The sequence below is a fragment of the Sminthopsis crassicaudata genome, chromosome 1 (assembly GCF_048593235.1).
Source record: "Sminthopsis crassicaudata isolate SCR6 chromosome 1, ASM4859323v1, whole genome shotgun sequence".
In the NCBI taxonomy this organism is placed as follows: Eukaryota; Metazoa; Chordata; class Mammalia; order Dasyuromorphia; family Dasyuridae; genus Sminthopsis; species Sminthopsis crassicaudata.
The window spans coordinates 500,013,648-500,038,072 of NC_133617.1; the positions used below are offsets into that span (position 1 = coordinate 500,013,648).

General features: G+C 32.5%; 1 protein-coding gene across 2 annotated transcripts in view; it reads right to left on the reverse strand.

Moving 5' to 3' along the window:
* Positions 1-24,425, reverse strand: part of SNCAIP (synuclein alpha interacting protein) — a 213,240-nt gene that overhangs the window by 110,871 nt on the left and 77,944 nt on the right. For both annotated transcript variants that reach the window (XM_074281510.1, XM_074281511.1), the window contains exon 2: positions 9,200-9,302. In XM_074281510.1, the coding sequence (XP_074137611.1) occupies positions 9,200-9,256 (57 nt within the window). In that variant the 5' untranslated portion in view covers positions 9,257-9,302. The remainder of the gene's footprint in view (positions 1-9,199; positions 9,303-24,425) is intronic.

Sequence of the window (24,425 nt, forward strand, 5' to 3'; positions counted from 1 at the left end):
CCATATGTAGATTTGATAATGAAATCCTAAGTAATGAGTGGTTCAAAGAGCAAATGGTTGATTATTGTCCTTCATTATCAAAGAGGACCAAAAGGACATCAATATGTTAGAGCTGCATTACTGTATGTCCAACGGTGGTTAATGAGATCCATAGAAACTAGAAAGACATAAATCCAAATGTAGATTAAATAATAAAATCCAAAGTAATGAGTGGTTCAAAGACCAAATAAAAGAAACAATAATTATGCGAAAGAAAATAATAATGCCAGAAGAAGATACTAGGATTATTAGAATGCAACAAAAGTAATCCTCAGAGGCAAAATTATATTACTAAAACTAGCTATAAAGAAACTATTAAAGGATGAAGGGGGAGGGAAAACAACTTGGTCTTTATAAATAAAGTTTTAGCTAAAATACATACCCATACTACCAAACTACCCCAATCCAGCCCCAATCCCAGACTCCTCTGAAACCCATATCTTTTTGGGATATTAGTCCTTGGTTAGAAAGTTAATTTTGATTAGTAGTCTCTCCCCTTACTTCTTTAATTGTAGATTTCTAAAAAGGAAAATTCTATCCAACAACCAGAAACAGCAACAAAACAATGCTAATACTCCAAATATTACACTCAAAAATTGATTAAAAAAAAGTGCTCAACCATACTTCTATTTTTGAAACAAATCATCATAATTCCTAAAAGGAAGGATAAAGCAAATAACTACATACCAATATCATCAATGAGTACTGATTTAAAAATTTTAGGTAAAATTCTGTCAAAGAGACTACAGCAATTAACCCAAGAAATCATTTATCATGACTTTCATACCAAGGATGAAAGGATGGCTTAATTAGGTTAACAATATAATTAATTATATTAAAAACAAACCATCTAAAACCATATGATTATCTTAGGAAATACAAGTAAAAAGTCTTTCAGAAAGTGCAACATTCATTTATATTTAAAAACCCTAAAGGAGTAATGGAATTTTTATTAATATAACAAGAATATCAATCAACAAAAGCAAATAGCTTTTCTAGTAAATATAGGAATAAACCAACGATACTCATTTTCCCCATGACTATATAATATAGTTTTAGATAAGCTAGCAACTGCAATAAGACAAAAGAAATAAAATAAAATGCCTATGAAGATAAAGAAGATAAGATTATCCCAATTTTCTGAAATGATAATTACTTAGAAAATCTAGATAACTCTTCATAACCCATTCGAGGTTTTCTTGGCTAAGATATTGGAGTAATTTTTTTATTTCCTTCTAGAGCTTATTTTATGGATGAGGATCTGAGGCAAACAAGATTAGTTATTTGCCCAATACCATATATCTAGGAAATGTCTCAGGCCAGATTTGATTTCCAGAAGAAAAACCTTTTCGACTCCAACCCCAGTACTCTAGTTGCCCATTGAAATGTTGTTCTATTTCTAATTTTGCCAAAATGTTTTCTATTTCCCAATGGTTTTTGTCAACCAGCAAGTTCTTACCCAAGTAGCTTTAGTCTTTCTGCTTATTGACCACTAGGGTATATTTCAATTTCCATCTGTATATTATATACCAAATATATTCTTCTGATTCATCTTTTTTTTAATGATTGTTATTTTTAATATAGTTTGAGACGTGGTACTACTAGCTCTCTTCCCACCTTCTTTACAACCATTTCCAATATTTCCATTGATATTTGTGGTCTTTTTTTCTTCTAGATGATTTCACAATTTTTTTGCCTCTGTAAAATAATCTTTTTATTGGTATGGCATTAAATAGGTAAGTTATGTAGGCAGTAGTTTCAATTTTATGTATTATGCATTCTTTATAGCCATTATTTCTTACAGTACAATAATAAGCTATTTCATTCATGCACACACACAAAAATAAAATCCTAGGTAATCAACAAAGATAGTTGTTGAGACAATAGTTCTAGTGAAGATCTAGGTTATAAAATATAACCCATTCAGAATTTTGGTATAATAATAATAATAATAATAATAATAATAATAATAATAATAATAATAAATACTTTTATTATTGTAGCAAAATCCAAAGGAAAAGAGTAGAAAAAAGTTCTTTTGAAAACTACAAAACATATCAAATATTTGGTGGTCAATCTACCAAAACATATAAAATGCTTCTACAAATTCAATTAAAAAAATAAAAGCAAGGTAATTATCTGGACTGCTATTTGTGCTCCTTGTGAGTTTTTGTCAACATCATAAAAATGACAATACAATCAAGGTTAATTTAGAGATTTAATGCCATGATAATTAAACTGTTATAGGTATACTTTATTGAATTTAACAAAATGATGAAATCAATTTGGATTAATAAAGTTCTAAAATATCAAAAGAAGTAACTTTTTTTTTTAAAGATTAGAATGAAAGTGGAAACAACATTTCTAAATGTCAAACTAAATTACAAAGCACAAGTCATTAAAACTACTTGGTATTGGTTAAAAAGAAAATTAAACCATATGAATAAACTAGAACAGGGAGAAATCACAAATAATTGAACTCACTAGTTCAGGGTTCAATTAAACCCCTAAATATAAATTATTTAGGATACAACTCCCTACTTGATAAAAATTTAGAAAATTAAGACAGCTCTGATGTACCAGTAAACACTCCTCAGATTGGCTAAGATGACAGGAAAAGGTAATGATGAATGTTAGAGAGAATGTGGGAAAACTGGGACACTAATATATTGTTGGTGGAGTTGTGAACTGATCCAACCTTTCTGGAGAACAATTTGGAACTATGCTCAAAGGACTATCAAACTGTGTATACCCTTTGATCCAGCAATGTCTCTAATGGGCGTGTATCCCAGAGAGATTTTTAAAAAGGGAAAAGGATTTATGTGTGCAAAAATGTTTATAGCAGCCCTTTTGTAGTAGCAGGAAACCGGAAACTGAATGGATGCCCATCATTTGGAGAATGGCTGAATAAGTTATGGTACATGAATGTCATGGAATACTATTGTTCTGAAAGAAACGATCAGCAGGATGATTTTAGAGTGGCCTGGAGAGACTTACATGAACTGATGCTGAGTGAAATGAGCAGGATCAGGAGATCATTATACACAGCAACAACAAGACTATATGATGTTCAACTTGGATGGACGAGGTTCTTTTCAACAGCAAGGTGATTCAGGCTATTTCCAATGGTGTTGTGATGAAGAGAGCCATCTGCATCCAGAAAAAGGACTGTGGGGACTGAGTGTGGATCACAACATAGTGTTTTCAGTTTTTTTGTTGTTGTTTGCTTGCATTTTGTATTTTTTTCTCATTTTTTTAATCTGATTTTTCTTATGCAACCTGATAATTGTGGAAATATATACAGAGGAATTGCACATTAATATATATTGGATTACTTGCCATGTGGGCAAGGGAAGGAAACATTTTTGGAACATAGGGTTTTGCAAGGGTGAATGTAGAAAATTGTCTATGCATATATTTTGAAAATAAAAAGCTTTGATTAAAAATAATTTGATGCAGATACATTTTATTTATAATATGTTCCTGAATATTGTACATTTGTTTTGTGTATGTATATGTGTGTGTTTGCATGTGTAAAAAACACAAAACAAAACCCTGAGTATTGTAAAGAAACTGGTACAAAATCTGCAGCTATAGAAAGCCAACTGACTAAATTAATGAAGTAGAAAATGTATAACAAGATTACAAAATTATATCTGGTATGTTTCTTAATTTAAAAAATACTTAGCCTTAAAATGAAATCAAAGACATGCCTACTAAATATTTGACTATTCTGTAGGAGCAATTCTTAATTTATCTTAAAGACCTAGATATTTTTAATGTTCTCCTTCCCCACAAATCTTCTTTATGAACTTCTACATTCTTTACTTGGCTCTCTGCCCCCTTCTCTGCTAAACTGGTGGGCTAGTACTCCAGGTGATAGTGATTAACGCTGAGTAGCAATCTTTCTACCCTCCTACTGAAAATGGATGGGAGTGCTAGATGGGGTATTTTCACATCCCTTTTTTAATCCCCCCAACTAAAAGATTTTAGAAGAAAAATTATATCATTTCTAATTGTAAGGAAATCTCTTCCAGGTTCTCTTCTTGCCTAAAAATAGGAAGAAAGAAACAGGAAGAGAAACGCCATCTGTCCTTCCCAGGCTGCCAACAAAAAAGCAACCAAATGTTTGTCACCTTGACTATAATTCTTTCAGTTCTGATGCCATTGCTATTGCTTTACATATTAAAAAAGGAAAAGTTGGCAGCAGTCAAAAGGCTGGCAGTTGACAGTCCTTGCCTGATGTAATTAATGAAAGGAACGCACAATGATTGAGAGAGGGAGCTCCTTTTGCCATTAATGAGGCTGGGTCCCTTTTAAAAGGAGTAGATGGGGGAGAAGAAAGGAAAAGTCTTTGAATTTCCAAAAGAGAGACATAAACTAAACCAATAAGTAAAAACTCTCAACTAATTTGAGCTTCTTAAAAGAATAACCTTCCTTGGGGTAAGCAGTGTGAATATTGATCATAGGGATACTAAGACTCAGTGCTGCTAGTTTAGTCTGAGATATTTGAACTGAGGTAGTTTAATTACAATGTTGTAAGAGGACACTTACTAGCTGAGTTCTCCCAGCCAATATACAGCTGTATCCATCATTTCTATTCTCTATCTACAAAGGCTTTGTTCACCCATGGAACCTCACTCCAGCTTATTACATGTATCACTACTTGCTACATTATCTTTAATACAGTTACATGTGGGAGGTTCTGAAGTTATATTTGGAGAATTTCTTTTGAATATTTAAAAAGAAATCAACTTACTTTTCATGCTGCTAAAATTATAATTATTATTTTTGAAAATATTATTCTCTTTATTTGATTGGAATTCTTGTTAACCGTTTTGAATTTTGAACCAAAATGAAACCTCAAAAACTGATATGGTTTTATTCATGGGGATGACACTAAAGAATATGACTTGCCACTGGACCCTAAAAACCACTGAACTTCTTTACCTGACTTGAGGCTGAAAACTATATAGGTTGTTGTCTATTAGAATGTGAACTACTGAAAGCATAGATCATCTTATTATTCTGTTTATATTCCCAGAGCGTAACATAGTGTTTATATATACTATGTGATCAATAAATTCTTTTTCATTCACTTCATTAATTTCTATTCCAGATTTTATTGATACTAGCTGAAAGAAAAAAATCTATATTTCCACTTTTGTTGTACCTTTATGTTTCAGAAGCTCATTTTAGAAATAACTTTGTTTTTATTTTCTGTCATTTATCTTGACAATTCAAAATCTGTTTTAACTTTTTGTCTTGCTTTATGTTTTATTAAGCATTTCCTTCTCCCTAATATCTATGCTCACCTCTGGAAATTTTATTTTAGTTACTTTAGTTAGTTTTCTCTACTTTGAGCAGTTTTTAGGCCAGCTCTTTTTTGAAAACATATTCCATTTCATTCTCATTTTCAAGATAATTAAAATACTTTCTGGTTATTCTTTACATTATAGTTTTGATAACATTAAAGTTCCGCTTTTTCTATTTTATTTTAAAATTATTTTGGTATGGTTCTTATTTTCAGAGGGACAATTCTTCCTTCCCTAACTGATCCACTTATCATGGAAATACAAAATGTTTTCCTAGATGCTATTAATACAGTTTGTTGATGAAGATATAAGCTGCATCAAGTGTTTTGATTTATTGCATGATTCTTGCATAGTTATGGTTATTTGCTAATTGAAGAAATCCCCCCCAAATCTATTGATATTATTTTTCATTATTTTGAGTTTGTTCTTACATTGATAACAATTGGCATATTTGTTTATTGTTTATTTTCTATGTATTCACTGCATATAGGATCTGTTGCTAAGGTGATAAATTTTGTGCATTTATCACTAATATTGGTATTATTGGTTTGCTAAGCATTTTAAACATGGAGCAATTTCTTTAAAAAGGTGGGTGCTGACTAGGTAGCATAGTACATAGAGCAGCAGCCCTGTAGTTAGGAGGAACTGAATTCAAATCTGGTCTCAGACACATAAAGACTTCCTAGCTGTGTGACGCTGGGCAAGTTACTTAACCCCAATTGCCTCACCAAAAAGTGGGTGCTGAATAAGTTTTTTTATTGTAGTGTCATAGGTATCAAATTGTACTAAAATTTCCAGATAAAACCAGGTTTATAAAATTTTTCAGGTCATGGGTTCCATCTCACAATCTAGGTTGCTGCTGTGGTCTTATGTGTAAATAAAATCTTGACCCAGGATGTTTCACCCAGGATGAGTATGGTCTGGCGCACAGACTTCTACCTATGCATCAGTAACCTGGTGTTCCTCTTCGATTTCTGATGGGAACAATATCTAGTTCCCTCGTTCAGTAGACACTTCTCTGAATCACCAAATAAACCACATAATTGAGGAAATTGGCAGTTCTTATCAAACTGTCATAGTAAGTAACATAAAATGAAAATTAGCATGGTTCGGTATTTTAAACCTTTTGAAATATTCTTTCACTTGAATTTATGATTTTCTTATTCGGTAGGGATTATGACCTCCACAATAGAGATGAGACAGCTGAAGAAAAGAGAAATCAGAAAATTTTCCTAATATTACACAATCTGTTATCAGTTATTGAACTTCTGATCTTCTACTGCCAAGGTATTTTATTTATACCATATTGACCTCTAAAATCAGTCACAATAATATTAAAACACAGTTCCTGTTTTTGATATTATTGACCTTGCCCAAGACAATCAATCTTGTTTACAATACTATTTATGTTATAAAAACAACATCTTGACTTTCTGATCTACAATACAAAAGGCACACATCAAAGCCAAGTTAGTAACTATAAAGTAAATAGTACTCCTAAGAAGAATGAATATATATTGAATTAATTTGAAATACAGCTTTGAAGGAAATACATTAAAATTTGAAAAATTATTTTTAGCCACATAGACTTTTATGTCTGTGTATATCTTCCTCTCCCCAGAATGAATCTGCAGGGTTGTCGCACAATGTTCTGCCCTTTGGGCTGGCAGAAGTCCAGTAATATATACTTAAAACAGTTCATTTGGCAGGGAGAAGGAAATGGATTGTTTTGGAATTTGAAGGACTGTCAACTCTTCTATAACCTTCTGTGTTTTGTCTCAGTAGGTGAAAAATAATAATTTTATAGTTGTTGTGCACCATTATACAACGTATACTGTAATTAAAACAAGAAATGGACTCATGACCAGAAGGAAAGAATATAAATTACAAGCTAGGTTGAGACCATGTGCAAAAAGGATTAGGGCTGGAAAGCAAGAGACAAGCTTTAGACCAGCGTGTCTTCCTTCCTGAACATATTTTTCAAATGAAATGTGCATTTTCTTTCCCTAAGACAACACTTAACTAGTAAAAAAGCTTAGTCTTGTCAGAGATGGAGGATTATGAAGACCTAAAAATAAAGGCATGTCTAATGGGAAATTACTTTTATTTCTATAGCAGTGAATCCATAAGTTGAAACCCTTTTCATTTTTCAATTTTGGTGACTGATTGTTCCCTATGTAACCAGAAAAACAGATGCATTCGTTTGCTTCAGCTCAGATTTAGAGGGGATCATTTTAAAGTATTAGAAGTTACTTCGGTCTTTTTTCCCATAAAATTCTTAACCACAGTTAAGAATGATGGTGGTCAATTTTACAGCTACTTTTTATGCTGAATCCAGACCTTAAGGACCAATTCTGAGTTGATAAACAGGTTAACAAACATCACATTCTTTTGCCAACAGTAAGTCAGACTAAACAGAGAAGTCTGAAATTTCTTTAAATGGTTGCATTGTTTTTTAACTGAGCCAAAAGAGTTTTCCTTGTCTCTTGAAATTAATCTTCTTTTACTTCATATGTACTTTGTATTTTTATGTATCAAAATATTATAATCTTCCTAGTTGACTGTAAACTCCATAAAAGTAGAGATTATTCCATTCTTATCTCAGTATTCCTACCACCTCACATAGTGTTTTAGTCACTGAAATTAAGGCATTATTTGCTGACTTAAATTCCTAAAAGGAGACAGCATATCTTAGGAACCAAAGTCCTCCTTAAGAGAATTTACTATAGGATACCAGTTGGTAATAAAATCACTGTTTGAAATAAAGATTTTTTTAAAGGTTTTGACTGATTTCATTATGAAATTTAATGTCAGATTAAAAATAATGAACCTTGAAATTAAAAAATTCAACATTTCAAAGAATGTGATGGGTTGTAGAAAAAGGTAGAGTAGGCATATTGACAATCTATCTGTACATATATATCTTGGACAGATGTCTAGGTAAATGTGGGGGGTGGAGCAAAGTGGAAGAAAGGAGGAGAATCAATTTTCTTTTTCTTATGGAGTGATTTATCTTGGGTTTTTTTTTTTTTTTTAAATTTTGGACACTAAGGCTTATCACCTCTGTCAGGAGACAATAACCAAAAAAAGTCCCCATATACCACAAACTATTTATAGAAACACTTTTTATGTAGGAAAGGCCTGAAAAATTCTCCTCAAATGGAAAATGGCTTAGCAAATTGTGATACTATTCTGTATTATTACTGTATTGTATGATATAATAAATAGAATGAATGCAGAAAAGCATGAGAAGACTTATATGAATTGATTTAAAGTAAAGTCAGCAGAGATAGGAAAATAATATACACAAGGATGAAGAAAATATAAATGGGAGGAACAGCAATAAAACAATAGAAGCTAAAGATTGTAAAATTATAGTGGTAAAGGTTGACCCCCAAGGAAGAGATATAAAAGGCATCTTCCTCCAATTATTTCCTCCCCCTATTCCTGGCACTAGAGATGTGGAACATTACATATAACATCAGACTTTTGATATGGTCCTTAATTTTTCTGAACTTTTTTTATATTTTATTGTAAAGGATGACTTTCTGTGAAAGAGGGGATGAAAGGATACATTGGGGAATAGGATTGATGTAAAAATAGAAGATGTGAATAAAATTCATTTTAAAAAAGCATGTGGGGAAGACTGAATGCCCTTTTTCTGAGATAGTGAAAATTAGATTCTGGCAGTGGATGAGTTTCAACTGGATTAACTATAAAGTCCCTCCAAATCTAAAATTCTATGATTCTAAAAATATTTATATCCAACACCCAGAAGATCATATTTGAAAAATTTGTAATGCATATATTACAAAAATATTGTTTGATAAACTGATTATACTTACAGATATCTCATCACTAAAATCAATTTCATCCAAATCAAGGTATTCAGGAGCTTCCATTATTCCACTATAAACATTTTGGGTAGTTTAGAATGCTTAGAGATACCTGTTTTAAAAGAGAACAGACAAGAAGACAAAAGAAAAAAGTTAGTCACCTAACTTCAAGAAACAAATCCAACCTCCATGAAACAACAAAAAATTTCAATTCCACAATCCCTTAAAGGCATATTTTGTTACTTATTAAGCTTTTATGATTTCAAAAACAAGCAGCAAGGAGTCATTTTTTAGTCTCTGGCTTTGCCTTCCATACTCAGGGCCCCCCTCACTTCTTAATCTGTATCAGATTGGAAAATTGGGAGCTAAATATCCATCCCAGGAATTCTGTGAAAATTATGAAAAGCAGTTCACTTTACAATTGTTTAGTGATAACTCACAAGGGGACCTAAGTAATAGATATACACATATGTGTATATGCATGTGTGTATATGCAGATGAACTAATAATCATATGTTCTTCCATTAAAAACAAACAAACAAAAATTTCACCAGATAATTAAAGTTACCTAACATGACCACAAAAAGAGGTGAGAAAATAAACCTCCCTCCTTTCTTTACAGAGATATTCAAGAATGGTTATATTATCAGACTTGGCTGATATGTTCATTATTTTTTCTAAACTAATGTTTTTTTCTTCTTTCTTTTGTAGACCATAGATTTACAGGCAGGAAAATATCTCTAGTAATTAAATGTATGTGCTTTCTGGGAAATGTTATTCATAGTCTCTGAAACATTCTTTCAATTCCAAAAAAAAAAAAGATGGGATTTATCACACATTTTGGAGTTAATAGAGGAAACTTCAGATGAGCAGAAGCAACAAATGGAGGACCTTCTGTAGAAGAAATGTTCCAGCAATGTTTTCTTACCCTGTCTTTTTTTTTCTGCTAAGAAAATCTAGGAGAAAGTGACCAAATTTTGTGAATTTCTTTCTGATCTCTCTGCTTCTATTTGTTTTAATGTCATATGCAAGTAGTTAAACTTATTTACTGTTATGCATTTCTCTGCTCCTTTGAAATTTATTTATTTTACTCAATCAATAAACATTTATCAAGTACCTACCATATTCTGGGCACTGTGTTATGAGCTGGGCACAACTTACTTGCCTGTTCTTTAATTATAGTTCTCATAGACAAATATATCATTTGAATTGTGTTTTGAGTAAGAGTCTTTGTTATAAAATGTATGGCTGCAAGTGGTTTATTTGACTACAGAGAATTTAACTGGCTAGGAATCTTCTTTTCCAGCCTGGGGAGTAGACTCAGGTGCCCTGGGACTCAAAAGGTTTTTAATTATTTTTTTTAATCTGAATTAATCTGATGTACCGGGATCTCTTCAACAACGAGATGATTCAGATCAATTCCAATTGTTCAGTGCTGAAGAGAGCCATCTCACACAGAGAGAGGACTGTGGGAGCTGAGTGTGGACCACAACATAGCATTTTCACTCTTTTTGTTATTGTTTGCTTGCATTTTGTTTCCTTTCCCAGTTTTTTCTTCCTTCTTGATCTGATTTTTCTTGTGCAGCAAGACAACTGTATAAATATGTGTACATATATTGTATTTAACATATTTTAACACATTTAACATGTTTTAGACTACCTGCCATCTGGGGGGGGGGGTGAGGAGGAGAGGATAATTTGGAACAGAAGGCTTTGCAAGGGTCAATGTTGAAAAATTACCATACTTATGTTTTGTAAATAAAAAAGCTTTAATAAAAAAATCTGAATTAATAAACATTCCCAAAATATTAGGGGAAGGGTGGTGAGGGAAAAGGGCCTCTACTACCATTGGCTTCTACTAAATAAAATCACGAGCTTATCTGTAGCAGTGAGGATTTTCTTAGAATAGAGGTGCTTGAGATTACACAAGGTCTCCACCTTTCCATGACTGAAGAAGGGAATTAGGGAAGTGATCAGAGGGAAAGTACAATCATTTCTGCTGTAGCCTATGTTTAGAAAGTATGAATTTGTTCTTATGTGACTGATACATTAGGGAACATTGTGTGAGTTCAATGCAAATCTCGTTTGCTTTCACAAGAAATAGTAAGAATGTAGAAAATTGTACCACTTCAAAGTAACTCAAAAGCTGCAACCGTTTTAGGCTCACTTCCAAAAGTAAACTTCAGGTCTTTTGTCAAGGGAAAGTATTATATGTATCATTTATCTTCTGATGCAATAAGAACTATGAGCAGAGGAAGGCTAGTCTGTGCCATTCCACTGTGGCTTTCAATCTCTTGGAATTGTGATATGACTAACTTGTTTGTGCAGTCTGAAGCATGTTTCTTAACCATTTACTATGTAGAGAACTGGCTATCTTTTTTATTAGGTTCCTATCTTTTTGAAAATTGTGCCACTGATGAAATTTTTTACCTAATGCCCCCAAAATCATTTTCCCCATAAGTTCTGTAGTTTTTATTGTGAAATTGTGCATAGCTAGGTGCTTTAGGGGAATGCATGTGTCATGTTTTATCAGAATTGACTGTAATGCCTCAGAGTACCCTGGTCAGAGGCAGTCATGATCTTCAGCACTCAGTCCTTTCTATTGAGAGGGGGAAAAGTCCTCAAACAAATTCAGCTCTCTAATACAACAGTTGTGGGTAATACTTTTTGTGTCCTTTGTTATGAAGGATGTCTTGGTAAGGTAGAAGAATATAGTAAGAAATATAGGTCATGCAAAACCAAAAAGATATCAATTATTTTTTTTTAATTTAAGGGAAAACCTACTACTGAAAAGATATCTATATATCCTAAATTTTGGGTTTTTAGAATTTTCTTTTTCTAACAGTTTTGTTGCTGAGAGACTGATTTTGCCAAGTAAACTAATAAAGCCAATATCCTCAATTAGACTCTCCCTTAGAGTTGCCTAAGGTTGTCTCCTAAATCTCTCAAGATAAAATACATAATCTCCTAATTCATTTTTCTAGCACTTATCACACATTATCAGAAGCAGTGGTACCCTGTTACCAAATTATGTCTCTGGTGGCAGCATTCTTGTATGTATTTATATGTGAAAGAGTTATCTAAAATAGACTTTCATTTCCTCATATATGCCATTTTCATTTTAAACCCATTTTAAACTCTCATATACTCTAACTCCATTATTTGAAAGAATTTCATGACTCCTATTCTCATCTATGTAAACAAGGTTAAACTTTGTTATTCAGAAGCACATTGCTCATGAGAAGAAATGAATCATTCATCATCAAAGTAGAACCATTAAGATTAGGTCAGCAATGTTAAAACAATGATTTATAAAAGTAAAACCTGATATTGAGCATTATTTTCCGAGAGAGCTATAACTCAAAATAAAGTTTTGCTTTCTTTTTTTTTCCTTTTCATTGGTGGAAAGTTCTCTCTTTTCATTTTTTTTTAATTAATAGTTTTTATTTAGCAGATATATGCATGGGTAATTTTACAACATTGACAATTGCCAAACCTTTTGTTCTAATTTTTCCCCTCCTTCCCCCACCCCAGATGGAAGGTTGACCAATACATGTTAAATAAGTTTTGCTTTCTTAAATAACATTATACTTTAAAAGGTAAAACATCTTTTAAAAATGTTAATAAAGAAGTGCAAAACATATACAAAGTTGAATTCATGAATTGTTCTTTATTTGAATATCAAAATATATTCTGGAGCAAATAATTTAAGCCATTAACATTTATTATTATTCTTTCAAGTTCCCAGAACTTTTCTGTGGGAAAGAAAAAAAGAAAAGAAAATATGTACCAACATGCATATGTAGTACAAACTGTTCAAAATGGTTATTATATCAACATTAATAAATCTGAGACATCCCAGACTTTCTTTGTTCTATGTAGACAGCTAGTACAAAATTATTCCAATTCAATATTATTTTAAAAATCTATGGTATATATTGACTTGATAATATAAGATCATATTCTCCTACTCTGGATAATACATTGACAATGCCACTAATACCACAAGGTTAGAGGGCACTAAAGTATTTTATATAGCATATTAAACAAAGAAGTGAGCTTTTTCATGAATAAATAAAAATTGATGTTATACTTTTATTTCTACTTCTGAATTTACTCTTCTGATATTCCTGGAAATAAACCTCAATTATTCTTTGAGACGTCAAAGTTATTCTGAAAATAATTCTTCCTTTCATATTTCTCTCTTTGTATTATCTAATGCTTTCAACCATTCTTTTCAAAGGATTTATGGATGAATAACATCAAAAGATAGTAGGAAGAATCAGGGCTCTACAAGTGTATGTGATCTTCAATAATGAAGTTAGGCTCCCCAATTCAAAATATTCAGGTTATTGATGATCCTGCCCTTCTCATCTTTTCTATATTATTATCCATACCAGATGTGAACTGGAACACTACTCAGAATGATAAGAATCAGAGCTAGGTCTCTTTAATAATGTGTTCATGTTCTCTCTGCCACAACATAATTATTTTAAATTGAAAGCCTTATGAGCTTCACTAATCAACAAAGATTCTTCATCCATCAACAAAGTACTTAACTGGGGATGAAGCATGAAAATGGAAAAGCTAACTCTGACATATGCTATCTTTTAGTTATACTAATATTCTCATTTTATCAATATACCTCATATATCTATTTACACTAGGCTACAGTGTCACAACGAAAAGAAAAAAAATTAAACAATCAAGAGTTTAGGAATATCAATTGCATTACCACAAAAAGGATTTGTATAAGATTCAAGTTTTTCTTAAACTTTCTCTCAATTGGTTTAGCTATTATTTCCATACTATCAGTTTCTAAAAAGTTACATTATTAACTGCTATTCACACCTGTGATTTATTTTCACATTTATAACTATGCAATAAAATTTAACTGTGACAAATTGGTGAAGTTCAGAGAGGAAATGGAACATTATTGTATTTGGGACAAATTGGCTACCATCAATCAATAAGCATGTCTGAGGTAATTAACATGTATCAGGCTCTCTCTTGGATCATTGCCTTGTCACAATGTAGGGGCTTATGTAGCTCCATAAAACAATGAGCTAAGGTATGTAGGGACCAAACAGATCATGGTGGAGGTTTCTACTAAAAGGTTATTCATTGAAGAAGGAAAGGACAAACCATTCTAGTTTGCCAAGAAATTCCCATGAACAGTAATAAAATGATAAAACATGACATTGGAAGAAGAACTCTTCAGCTTAGGAGTCTAATACATTATAGAGGAAAGGTCAACTACAATCCAAAATGTCAAAATGATAGCTATTCTAATTCAAGGTATACCATTCAACATCATAGTAATACAAAAATTAACAGAGGTCACTAGATTGGAAAGTATCAGTTCAAGTCCCAGACCTAAAGAAGGGCATTGCCGAAGAAACTTCAATTAACTGAATAACTGCATTCATTTCATATGCCAGTAAGTTTATACTCGAGATTTTATAAGCTAGGTTTTAGCAGTATATGAACCAAGAGTTATAGGAGCACAGGTTAATTTTCAAAAAGTCAGAGGAATAGAGACCAAATTGCCAAAATTCACTGGATTAAGGAGAAAGTAAAATATTTACTTCTGCTTCACTGACAACACTAAAGTCTTTTGACTGTGGAGAGCTTAACAAAATGTGGCAAATCCTCAAAAAGATTAGAGTATCAAATCATCTTATTTCCTGAGGAACTTATATGCCAGCCAAGAGGAAAAAAAAAAACAGAACAAAACATGAAACAAGTGATTGGCATAAGATTGAAAAAGAAGTATGACAGAACTGTCACCTTATTTAACTTTTATGCAAAGTACTTAATGCAAAATGTGAAGCTAGATGAATGAAAAGCCATAATTAAGGTTACTGGGAGAAAAATTAACCATCTCAGATGTGAAGATGGTACTACTCGATGGTAGAAAATGAAGAGGAATTAAGAAGCCTCTTGATGAGAGTGAAATAGAAGAGTATAAAAGATGGCTTGAAATTTAATATTAAAAAACAAAACAAGCAAACAAAAAATCCCTAACATCTTGTCAACTTGTCCTATCATTTCCTAGAAAAAATGAGAAAAATGGAGGAAATGTCAGATTTTATATTCTTGGATCAAAAATCACTGCAGACAAAAACTGCAGCCATGAAGTTTCTTGGCAGGAAAGCTACGGCAAATTTAGTTATCCTGTTAAAAAGTAGAAATATCACTTTGCCAACAAAGGTCCATATAGATTTCCCCACTTAATGTATGACTATGAGAGAATATAAGAAAAGCCTGGCACCACAGAACTGATTGATGTGGTCTATGATGTGGGGTTTGGTACCAAAAGTTGGGGTTCAATCTTGTGAAGAATTCACAATGGCCATTCTCTTTGTTCAAAAGGTAGATTTATTTAGAGGAATAAGTTATAGATGAAATGAAGGGATATAATAGATATTAGGAATAGTAAATATGAAATAGAGTGGGAAAACACATGAAAGACAATTTTTGAAGTATAATTCACAATTATCTAGTAGGAAGAGAGCACCCCATGAGGTTGGGGCATGCCCTTAGCTGGTAGGCTAAATCCTGAAAGGGACTTAGCACCCCAAAAGAGTTAGTTGCTTGTAAGGTGGAGAAGTTGGGTTGGGAAGCATAGTGGAGTAAGGAGAGATACACACAAGCTATAGAGGAAGAGGAAAGGAAAAGGAAAAGACACCAGGAAGCAGAATGCTTTGGCAGACTGACCCAAAAGAAGGCAACAGCCATGGGATGGCCCATAAGTAGATTTAAAGGGAAAATTTAAAAATAGGACATGACGGGCATTTCTGACAGGACATGACACAAAATGAAGAACAACTTAAAGTTTTACTCAGTGATCTTTCAAGTCACTTCCACTTCCACATTCTATGAATAAATGTTTTATGTACCTGCCTCATGTTGTTCAGTCATTCATTTAGTCATGTCCAACTCTTTTTATGGGGACAAAATGTTTATAAATGAGAGAAAAGGACATGAGGGATTCATGTTCCCATCATTTGGTTCTATAAGCTTCTATAGAGAATATGCACAAGATGGGTAAAACAGGAGGGGAAATGGAAAGGGAAAGGTAAATGGAGAGGGAATGAAAAGAGAACCCAGGTACAGCTAGTAGAGCATGACCATAATGCTGAGAAACTTTTACAACTTAGTCCCATTCATCTGAAGCATTCATTGAAATGTTACCAAAAAATTTAAGTTTCACAGTGCTCCACATGGCCAGATGAACTAGGAAAAGAAATGTCAACTAGATATGGCATTTTCTAGTGCTTTTTAAGGATTTGCTACATTCCAAAGTCCTAGATAGATTACATCAAGCATCTTTTCAGCTGTGAGTGTCTCTACCAACTCAGGGAACCATCTTTAGACCTTATAGTGCCTTATTTTAATGTATTCAATTGTGGCAAATGTTTATCCTTTAAGAAGGGTAGCTTTGGTTTTTGGAAGTTCCTTCAAAGAAAAGTCTGGAGAATAAAATGAATGGTCAAGCTGAGTGAAAGTGTTTATTGTCAAAAAATGAGGTGTGAATAGCTTATAAAGTGGCTCTCCAGACAATTCCAAAAAAGATGCTCACAAAGGTTCACAACACTGTAAAATGTGCATAACTTCCCAAGGTGATGACTTTTGATGACAGTACTCCTTTAATTATGTAAATTCTGGTATGTTGGCTCCTAAAAATCTCATTGTTTTGTAGCCAATCTTCACATGTACTCCTCCACAGAAATAAAAAAAAATGTCTTCCTTCCCCTCACTTTAGAAAGGGGAATGGAATTATACCGAGGACTCATGTTTCTTTGTTATCACTGAAAAAAAACGACTGCTGCATTTACTATTATATGTAATAGCACAACAATTAAAAGTCAGTCATATTTGTTAAATGAACATAAATTTTTGAGGAGGAGGTAACTTTATTAATATTGCAACTTTTTCCAAATGTCTTTAATCCACAAAACATGGGAAACAGCAATCAGTGTGTGCTCAGTAACTCACATGCTGAATAGCTATCTGTTCTGAGAAGGAGATAGGTAGAATATTCATTTTTGAAGGCTTTTCTAAGATATTTTATTCAATAAAAATGAATTCAAATCCATCATAAACTGGTAAAAGTGTGTGGAAAAAATGAAGATTCAATATATAAAATGCTGTCTCTAGTTGGCCAGTAGCTATGTTGGCAAGGAAGCAAATCATTCTAAATGTTGAATTACGTTTCTTTCACTTCTTAATTCAAGTGTTTGGACTCATGGCAGAAACTATAAGCCTAGTCTTGGAGCTCTAATAATGATAGCTAGAGCAAGAATGTCAGTTGTTAATGAGCCAAGGCACACACAGACTCGAAATAAAAGAGAAAAACAGTTTGAGAAAATCTTTTAACTGTAACACTCTGAAAGCAAACATAAGAATTGTCTTGTATTCCACAGGACTTTAGTTTTTAAAAGCATTTGCATATTCCTTATCAATCCATGAAGCAGGTAGAGCAGCCTGTTTACATTTTACAGAAAGGGAAATTTCCAAGCATTATGGTTCCATAAACTGGGTCTGATCACAAAGAAAATAAGTACTGATTTCAGAAGTAGATTCCTGTCCAATGCCAAACATTCATGGCTATTTCCAATAGCCCAGACTACTTCACTGAAGCTACCTTATAATTTTCCTCTCATTTAATGTCAGAATTTTTTAGTCTCGAACTATAGTTTCAAACAGACATACTATTTCTAAGGCATTGCTCAAAATTGATCATTACCATTTAGTTTCTCCAAGCAAAGAACGAAATTTGAGTTCAATGTAAAATATCAGCTGTCATATTCAGTACCCAAAAATATAATAGTTTTTACACAGCACCTTTCTCTCAACAACTGTAATAATCTTAATGAAAGTTTGTAAAGGCTGTCTGACCACATTCTTTTTAGCAGTATAATAAATATTTGCAAATCCCTTACCAAATTGAAAAAGGTCACAAACATGAGCTCTAATCAAATTTCTCTCTCCTCTCTCTCCGTCTCTCTTCTCTTCTCTTTCTCTTTCCCTATGTCTCTGTCTCCATCTTTCTCATTCAAATAGCTATTTTAAAATTCTACATTCTGTTCTAAATGTATTCAGCAAATCACTTGAGAAATAAAAATAATTGTTATGTTTCAAATTGTCCTTCACATACAAAAGTTATGCTCTTGACCAACCTTTTATGCAACAAATATCTTGGGGGACATGTTGTCTTTCCAGTTCACATCAAGGGCTGTGCCAAGCATTTTCACTTTGTTCCTATGGTCACCAATGGCACAGATTCATTACGTAGTTACTGATGTTAGAGTCTCTAGTCATGACAGATCTTGTTGTGTCTAAAGTTACCTTGGTCATCATCCCAATCTCATCAGTAGTAATATGCTAGAATCAGCTGAGTTTTAAAAGAGCACACTATACCTTAATGGATCAGCAGGATGAGGATTAAGAAATATGAGAAAGTTGAAACAAAGGTAGATAGAAAAACATTATGATAGACTGGCAAAAAAAGTAATAATCTAGTAATGAAATATGGGAAGAGCAATGGAAAAGGAACCAATAATAATATGAAAAGAAATCCTGAGGCAAAATGTGGAAGGAATGCTTGGTTTTCATATCCTCAGGAAACAGACTTTCTACAGTATAACTTGTCAATTTTAAATGAATAAACAATATGTTCAAAGAGTTAGATGATACGCAAGATGCAATTAAAAGTCCAACTCATAGACTATTTTATAACAAAAATGTCTGGGGAAACAAAAAGGAAACAATAAATTTACAGGAATGGGAAAATTAAGCATGAGCTTCAGCCAATAGTGTCTTGCACTGTTTTCTGGAAAGAAATACAGAATAGTCTGGGAACTGGCTAACTTTTTCATTTCACATTCTTGGCCCACCTGGAATGGTCCTGTTTTACACTAAATATTACAAAGAATATTTAATGTATATGTTTGCTTTCTTTGGCCATTAGTAAAGAAGATTTGTGACAAGTAAGGGAAGATTCTTAAAAATATGTCCCAGGCCTATTGATTTCTTCATTCAAGCACAGCTGATTATTTGTGAGGATGAGACACTGATGTAAGTACAGATCATCTCCTAGTCAACTTTTATCATTACCCTAAATAAAAAAGATGGTAACCTTTTCTTCTCCACCCTCCCCCCCCAGATATTAACTCATTGCTCACAATCCATGCCTGGTACTCTTCAGACTAAACTACCTCTGTGGACTCACTTAGAATTTCCCATGAAGACCACCCAGAAACTTCAGATGTTCTGAAGTCTGCCTGTTTTATTCACTATACAGTATAAGGTGTTGTCTTTGACCTTCAAAGCCCTACAGAATTCAGGCACTGGTTACCTTGAAAATTCTTTGGTTCTTTGCACCTCACAGCTGCAGAGATCTTCAGAGGCCCTACTTGCTAATGAGATCCAGATTGGATGTTTGAACAACTGGAGTGTTTTTCCCCCCACAGAGGAAACCTCAACTTGGAAACATCCTTTAATTGAACTGTAGTGTATGTAACAGATCCCAACATTTAGAGCTGATATTAAGAGTTACAAAGTCTTAAAATTTCATATGAATTAGTTATATACTCAATTAAAAATATTTACAAGTGTTACAATGGATTAAAAACAACCTAAATGGTGAATATGAATAACTGTGTAGGGGGAAAATCCCCACAACAAATCCTGCCAATATACTCCTATTTTTACTGAAAATATATCCTCTTAACTTCATATGAAGTTCATTTTCCTATTGGTCATTTCTATCAAGGTGTCCTGACACCTAAAATTCAACATGTTCAAAACTAAAGTCTTTTTCCATATCAAAACCTGATCTCTTCTCCTCTCTTATCTATTTAGTAATTTATACCACCTTTTCCCAATTATTAAATGCTCAAAAATTTGATGTTATCTTTTCCTACAACATTCAATAATCTGTCAAGTGCTACCAAGTCTTCCTTTGAAATATTTCTTTTATTTACTAATTCTCTCCACTCCCACTGTCATCAATCCTAGATCAGATTCTAGCTACCCATATAAGTTTATTACAGAAGGGATTATTATATTAACTGTGAATCCCTCTCTTGGGTAATATCATAGTAATTTTGCACATAGTAGACACTTAATAAATATTTATTGAATTAAATTGAAAATTGGTCTTTCTTCTTCCATTTTCTCAATTTTTCAATATATCCTTTATATATTCCAGGTCTGGAAATCTGCTTCAGTAAGGAAGGCATAGAGCCATTTCCTGTCTCTCCTACATACTGATTACATATAAGATACAGTCAGACAGAGTCTACAGTTCTTCATCTGAATTGGTGGAAGAAGTATAAAAACAGTACCACCAATTAAAGATAATAATTTTGTCAATAAATATAGCTTATTTCTTTGTCTCTTCCCATGTGACTTTCGAGGTCCAAATCCTGTAAGATAAGACTCTCTGAAATGTATAATTTTAGACAGTTTCTTAGAGCACTACAATATTAAGTGACTGATCCAGAATCACATAAATAATGTCATAGATAGATGATCAGCAAAATAGCTACAAACAGAAGCATCTGAAGAACATCATTTATAAGAAATTTTACTTTTCAACTGGACTTTTTTTAGTACAACATGAACACATACCTTTTTTGAATAACATCTTTTATTCCTTTGCTAATAGCAATAATAAGAACATCATTGTACAAAATTATCTGTTTGCATGTATTAAGGAATCTTACATAATCTTAACATGTAAGGGAGATCTGTCTTGAAGCTGAATTTTACTCCAGCAAGTCAAATATTTTCTGTAACTAATAAACAATTTGAGATCTTTATTCACTATTCTAGAAAAGCTCTGAAAATATGCTTGTTAACCTTCTCATAGGATAAGGGAGAGGAGTAGAAGAATGGAAAAGAAAGGGGAAAAAAGAGGAGGGGAATGCAAGGAGAGATTATATATATTGCTGAACATGTTCTGGTTATTGTCAGTAGACAAAGGAACAAGATAAACACTTAATAAATGTTTATTCGTCAATTGAAACTATAGTCAATGATGTACTTCACTGGAAATAAATCTTGGCATGAAAATAATGTATTACTATTTTTAATCTAAATAATCAATGCTGAATCTTTAAAATTCACGAATTAACCAAAATAAGAAAAAAATTTGAAAATTCATTACATTGGTTTTAAGGAACAATTACATAATGTGAAGAGCACTGATAGGTAAGAGATTAAAAATCTCTGACAACTAAATATTTAATAGAGAAAAATCATTTTTAGAAATTATAAACTACAACTTAGCAAATTCTAATTTAAAATTCTTTATTCCAATTATTATTCAGCATTGTTAATTACTAAGAGGGCTAATAGTTAAATAAGATGAATAAACACTGCTTCAAATTTAAGTGGAATATGATTTTGGTCAGTAAAAAACCCAAGAGATTGTGTTATTAATTTATTTCTTACATATATGTTGAGACATTTCAAGAAAAGTAATAGGGAAAAACAAACAAATTATTACTGTCACATAGCCAAAAGAATAGTTACAACTCACAGAAAATGAGTATCATCTCTAGCATTAAATCTATTATTATTCTCTTGCAAAGTATCTTACATATAGCAGATGTTCAATAAGTGTAATGATTATGATTTTTATCACTGAATTTCTGATAATTCTAAGATTACTTTTATGTAGGGATAGTTTAACTTTTCTATAACAATCATTTCTTGAGTTAATAACTTAGAAATCAAACAAGAAATGTATTTTTTTTTGCACAATTAGTATTATCTTTTTAATTTAGCACATTTTTAATCAATTAGAGCATAGCTCAGTTCCTGGCAAATAGTAGGCCCTTAATAAGTCCTCCCCCATTCTTTCTCCAGACTTATTGCAAAGTTATTGTTATCCATACCTTCTCTCCTTCATAGTTTTCTTGGGATACTTATTTTAGCTATGAGGTGTTTTGTTTTCCTAACCTGAAGGAATTTTTCTGTCCACTGACAAGGATTGCTGGGAGATTTGTTCTTCTCCTAAATTAAGAAGGTTCTTATGTTACCAAAGCTAAAAGTAATGTGAATTCTGCCATTATGCATATGGACAAGAAAGAATATTTGTAGGTTGTATAGTAGATTTTTCTTTTTTCCTACAGCAGAAGACGTCCAAGTTCACTTTGTAATTAACCAACATAAGAATATATGGACTAACAACAGAAAAACCTGAAGACAGAGTTGTGAGCAGAGCTGGAATAAAATGATAGGATTTCAAGTTTTTAAAGAAACAAATAAAAACAAAGTGGGAAATCCACAGAGGGGTAATCAGTAATGTCAACAAAATACTGACTTTAGCTCCTCGAAAGATTTCAATCTCTAAAGGATCATCTCCCATCCAAATGCCACCATATGTTAGTTTCCTTTGCTCCCAAAGCAGGAAAACAATCCAAAAGCAAACAAAAACTAAGATGGTCAAAGGAAGAAGATCAATAAGGACTAAAAATATTTTCTCATAATAATATTCTACTTGTTGGTTTCCAAAATCAATCTCACAAACTATGTCAAGCCCCTTTGTACACAGCAACCCTGTTCCATTGGTTGCATTCAGTTGTTGGGGTTTTTCAGTGAAAGCTAAAATTGGAATACAAATTCCAAATCCAGTGATCCAAATGATGGAAACTGCTTTTAAATACCCCTTCTGATGGTTCGAGTTCGGAGTCTCACTTGGAGGATGGACAATGTGGTACAGCTTACGATGGTAAAGTACGGCAAATAGGAACATGAACCAGATAGCAAGCTGAGTGGTCAGAGTCTCTGTGAATCGGAGAATTTTGCAGCTGACTGAGTCCAACATATCACCAGAGGAATAAACAATTTTCATGATATTCACAACCAAGTTTTTCAGGAGATGAACAAATACAAGATTGAAAATAAGCAGGAAGGATGGTTGTAAAGGTCCACTGATACATCTCCTTGTAGAAAAAAATAAGCAAGAATTTCCCACAATGCTGACAAAAATGAGAATGGCACAAGTGATGATTTCTAGCATGCATGCCAATGATTCCATTGTCTCTGGTAAATCTATTCTCTCTAGCTAAATCCCTCAGTTAAAAAAAAAATATATATATATATATGGCAAATACTGGCAAAAATAAACAAATAAACAAAAAACTTCTATGCTCTTAAAGCATCTCCCTTATATACCAAATATAACCTAATTCTGTTGCTTGAAGATGTGGCTGAAAATAGATCTCACAAGATGCTTCCCGAAAGGAGTGTATCTTGTCATCTCAAGGGGACATTCCTATTATGAGAAAGCACTAGGTATCATCACTTAATTAATAGTCATGGGAATATATTAATAGCACTGCAGCATGCACACTGACCTAAAATTTTCTGAAAAGAAAGAACAGAAATTTATTTTCTAGAGATTCTACAGAAATATCTATTTTAAGATCATATGGATATTGACCATTGAATCAATAATAATTCTCTCCATTCATGATTCTGGGAAAAGAGAATGAAAAATAAATAATAACTCACCTTTATATATCACATTAAGGTTTACACACTACTTTCCTTAAAAAAAATTCCTGTTACATAGGTATTCATTTATGATTATTCCCATTTTACAATGAAGAAACTGAGGCTTAGATACATTAAATGATGGTTATCCAACTAACAAAATTTCTCAATCAGGATTCAAAACCAGGTGTTTTCTGACTTTAAGTATTCCTTCTATATCACTCCACATGCCCTAAAATTCTTCAATTATGATGTGGTTTTAAATTAGGAAATTATAAAACAACAAATCAATACTAGGGTATTATCAATAATTTTTAAAAATAGCAATAATTTTCTGGTCCATCTCAGGCAAATAATTTAACAATTTAATATTTTTTTGTTTTTCCTCAATGGAAAAAATACTACTTGGTAGATGTGATGGATTTTCTGCTTAGCATATGATGGGCAAAAAAAAAATAATATGATAAGTGAAAAGTACATCAGAAAGAGTTATATAAATATACCACCTTATATCTGACTCTCTAACCTGCTGACTGGACAATTATCTTGTATGATAAGCTTTGTTAAAAGTTAAAATTAGTCAATAAAAAAGTTTTTGTCCTAAGTTATTTTAGAAGGTATGGGGATGAACGGGAAAACTGTGAAAAATTTTATTGTCCAGGTGATTCCAGTCCTTGTTTCATGGATTGTAACAGTCAAAAAATATATAGAAAATGGATAA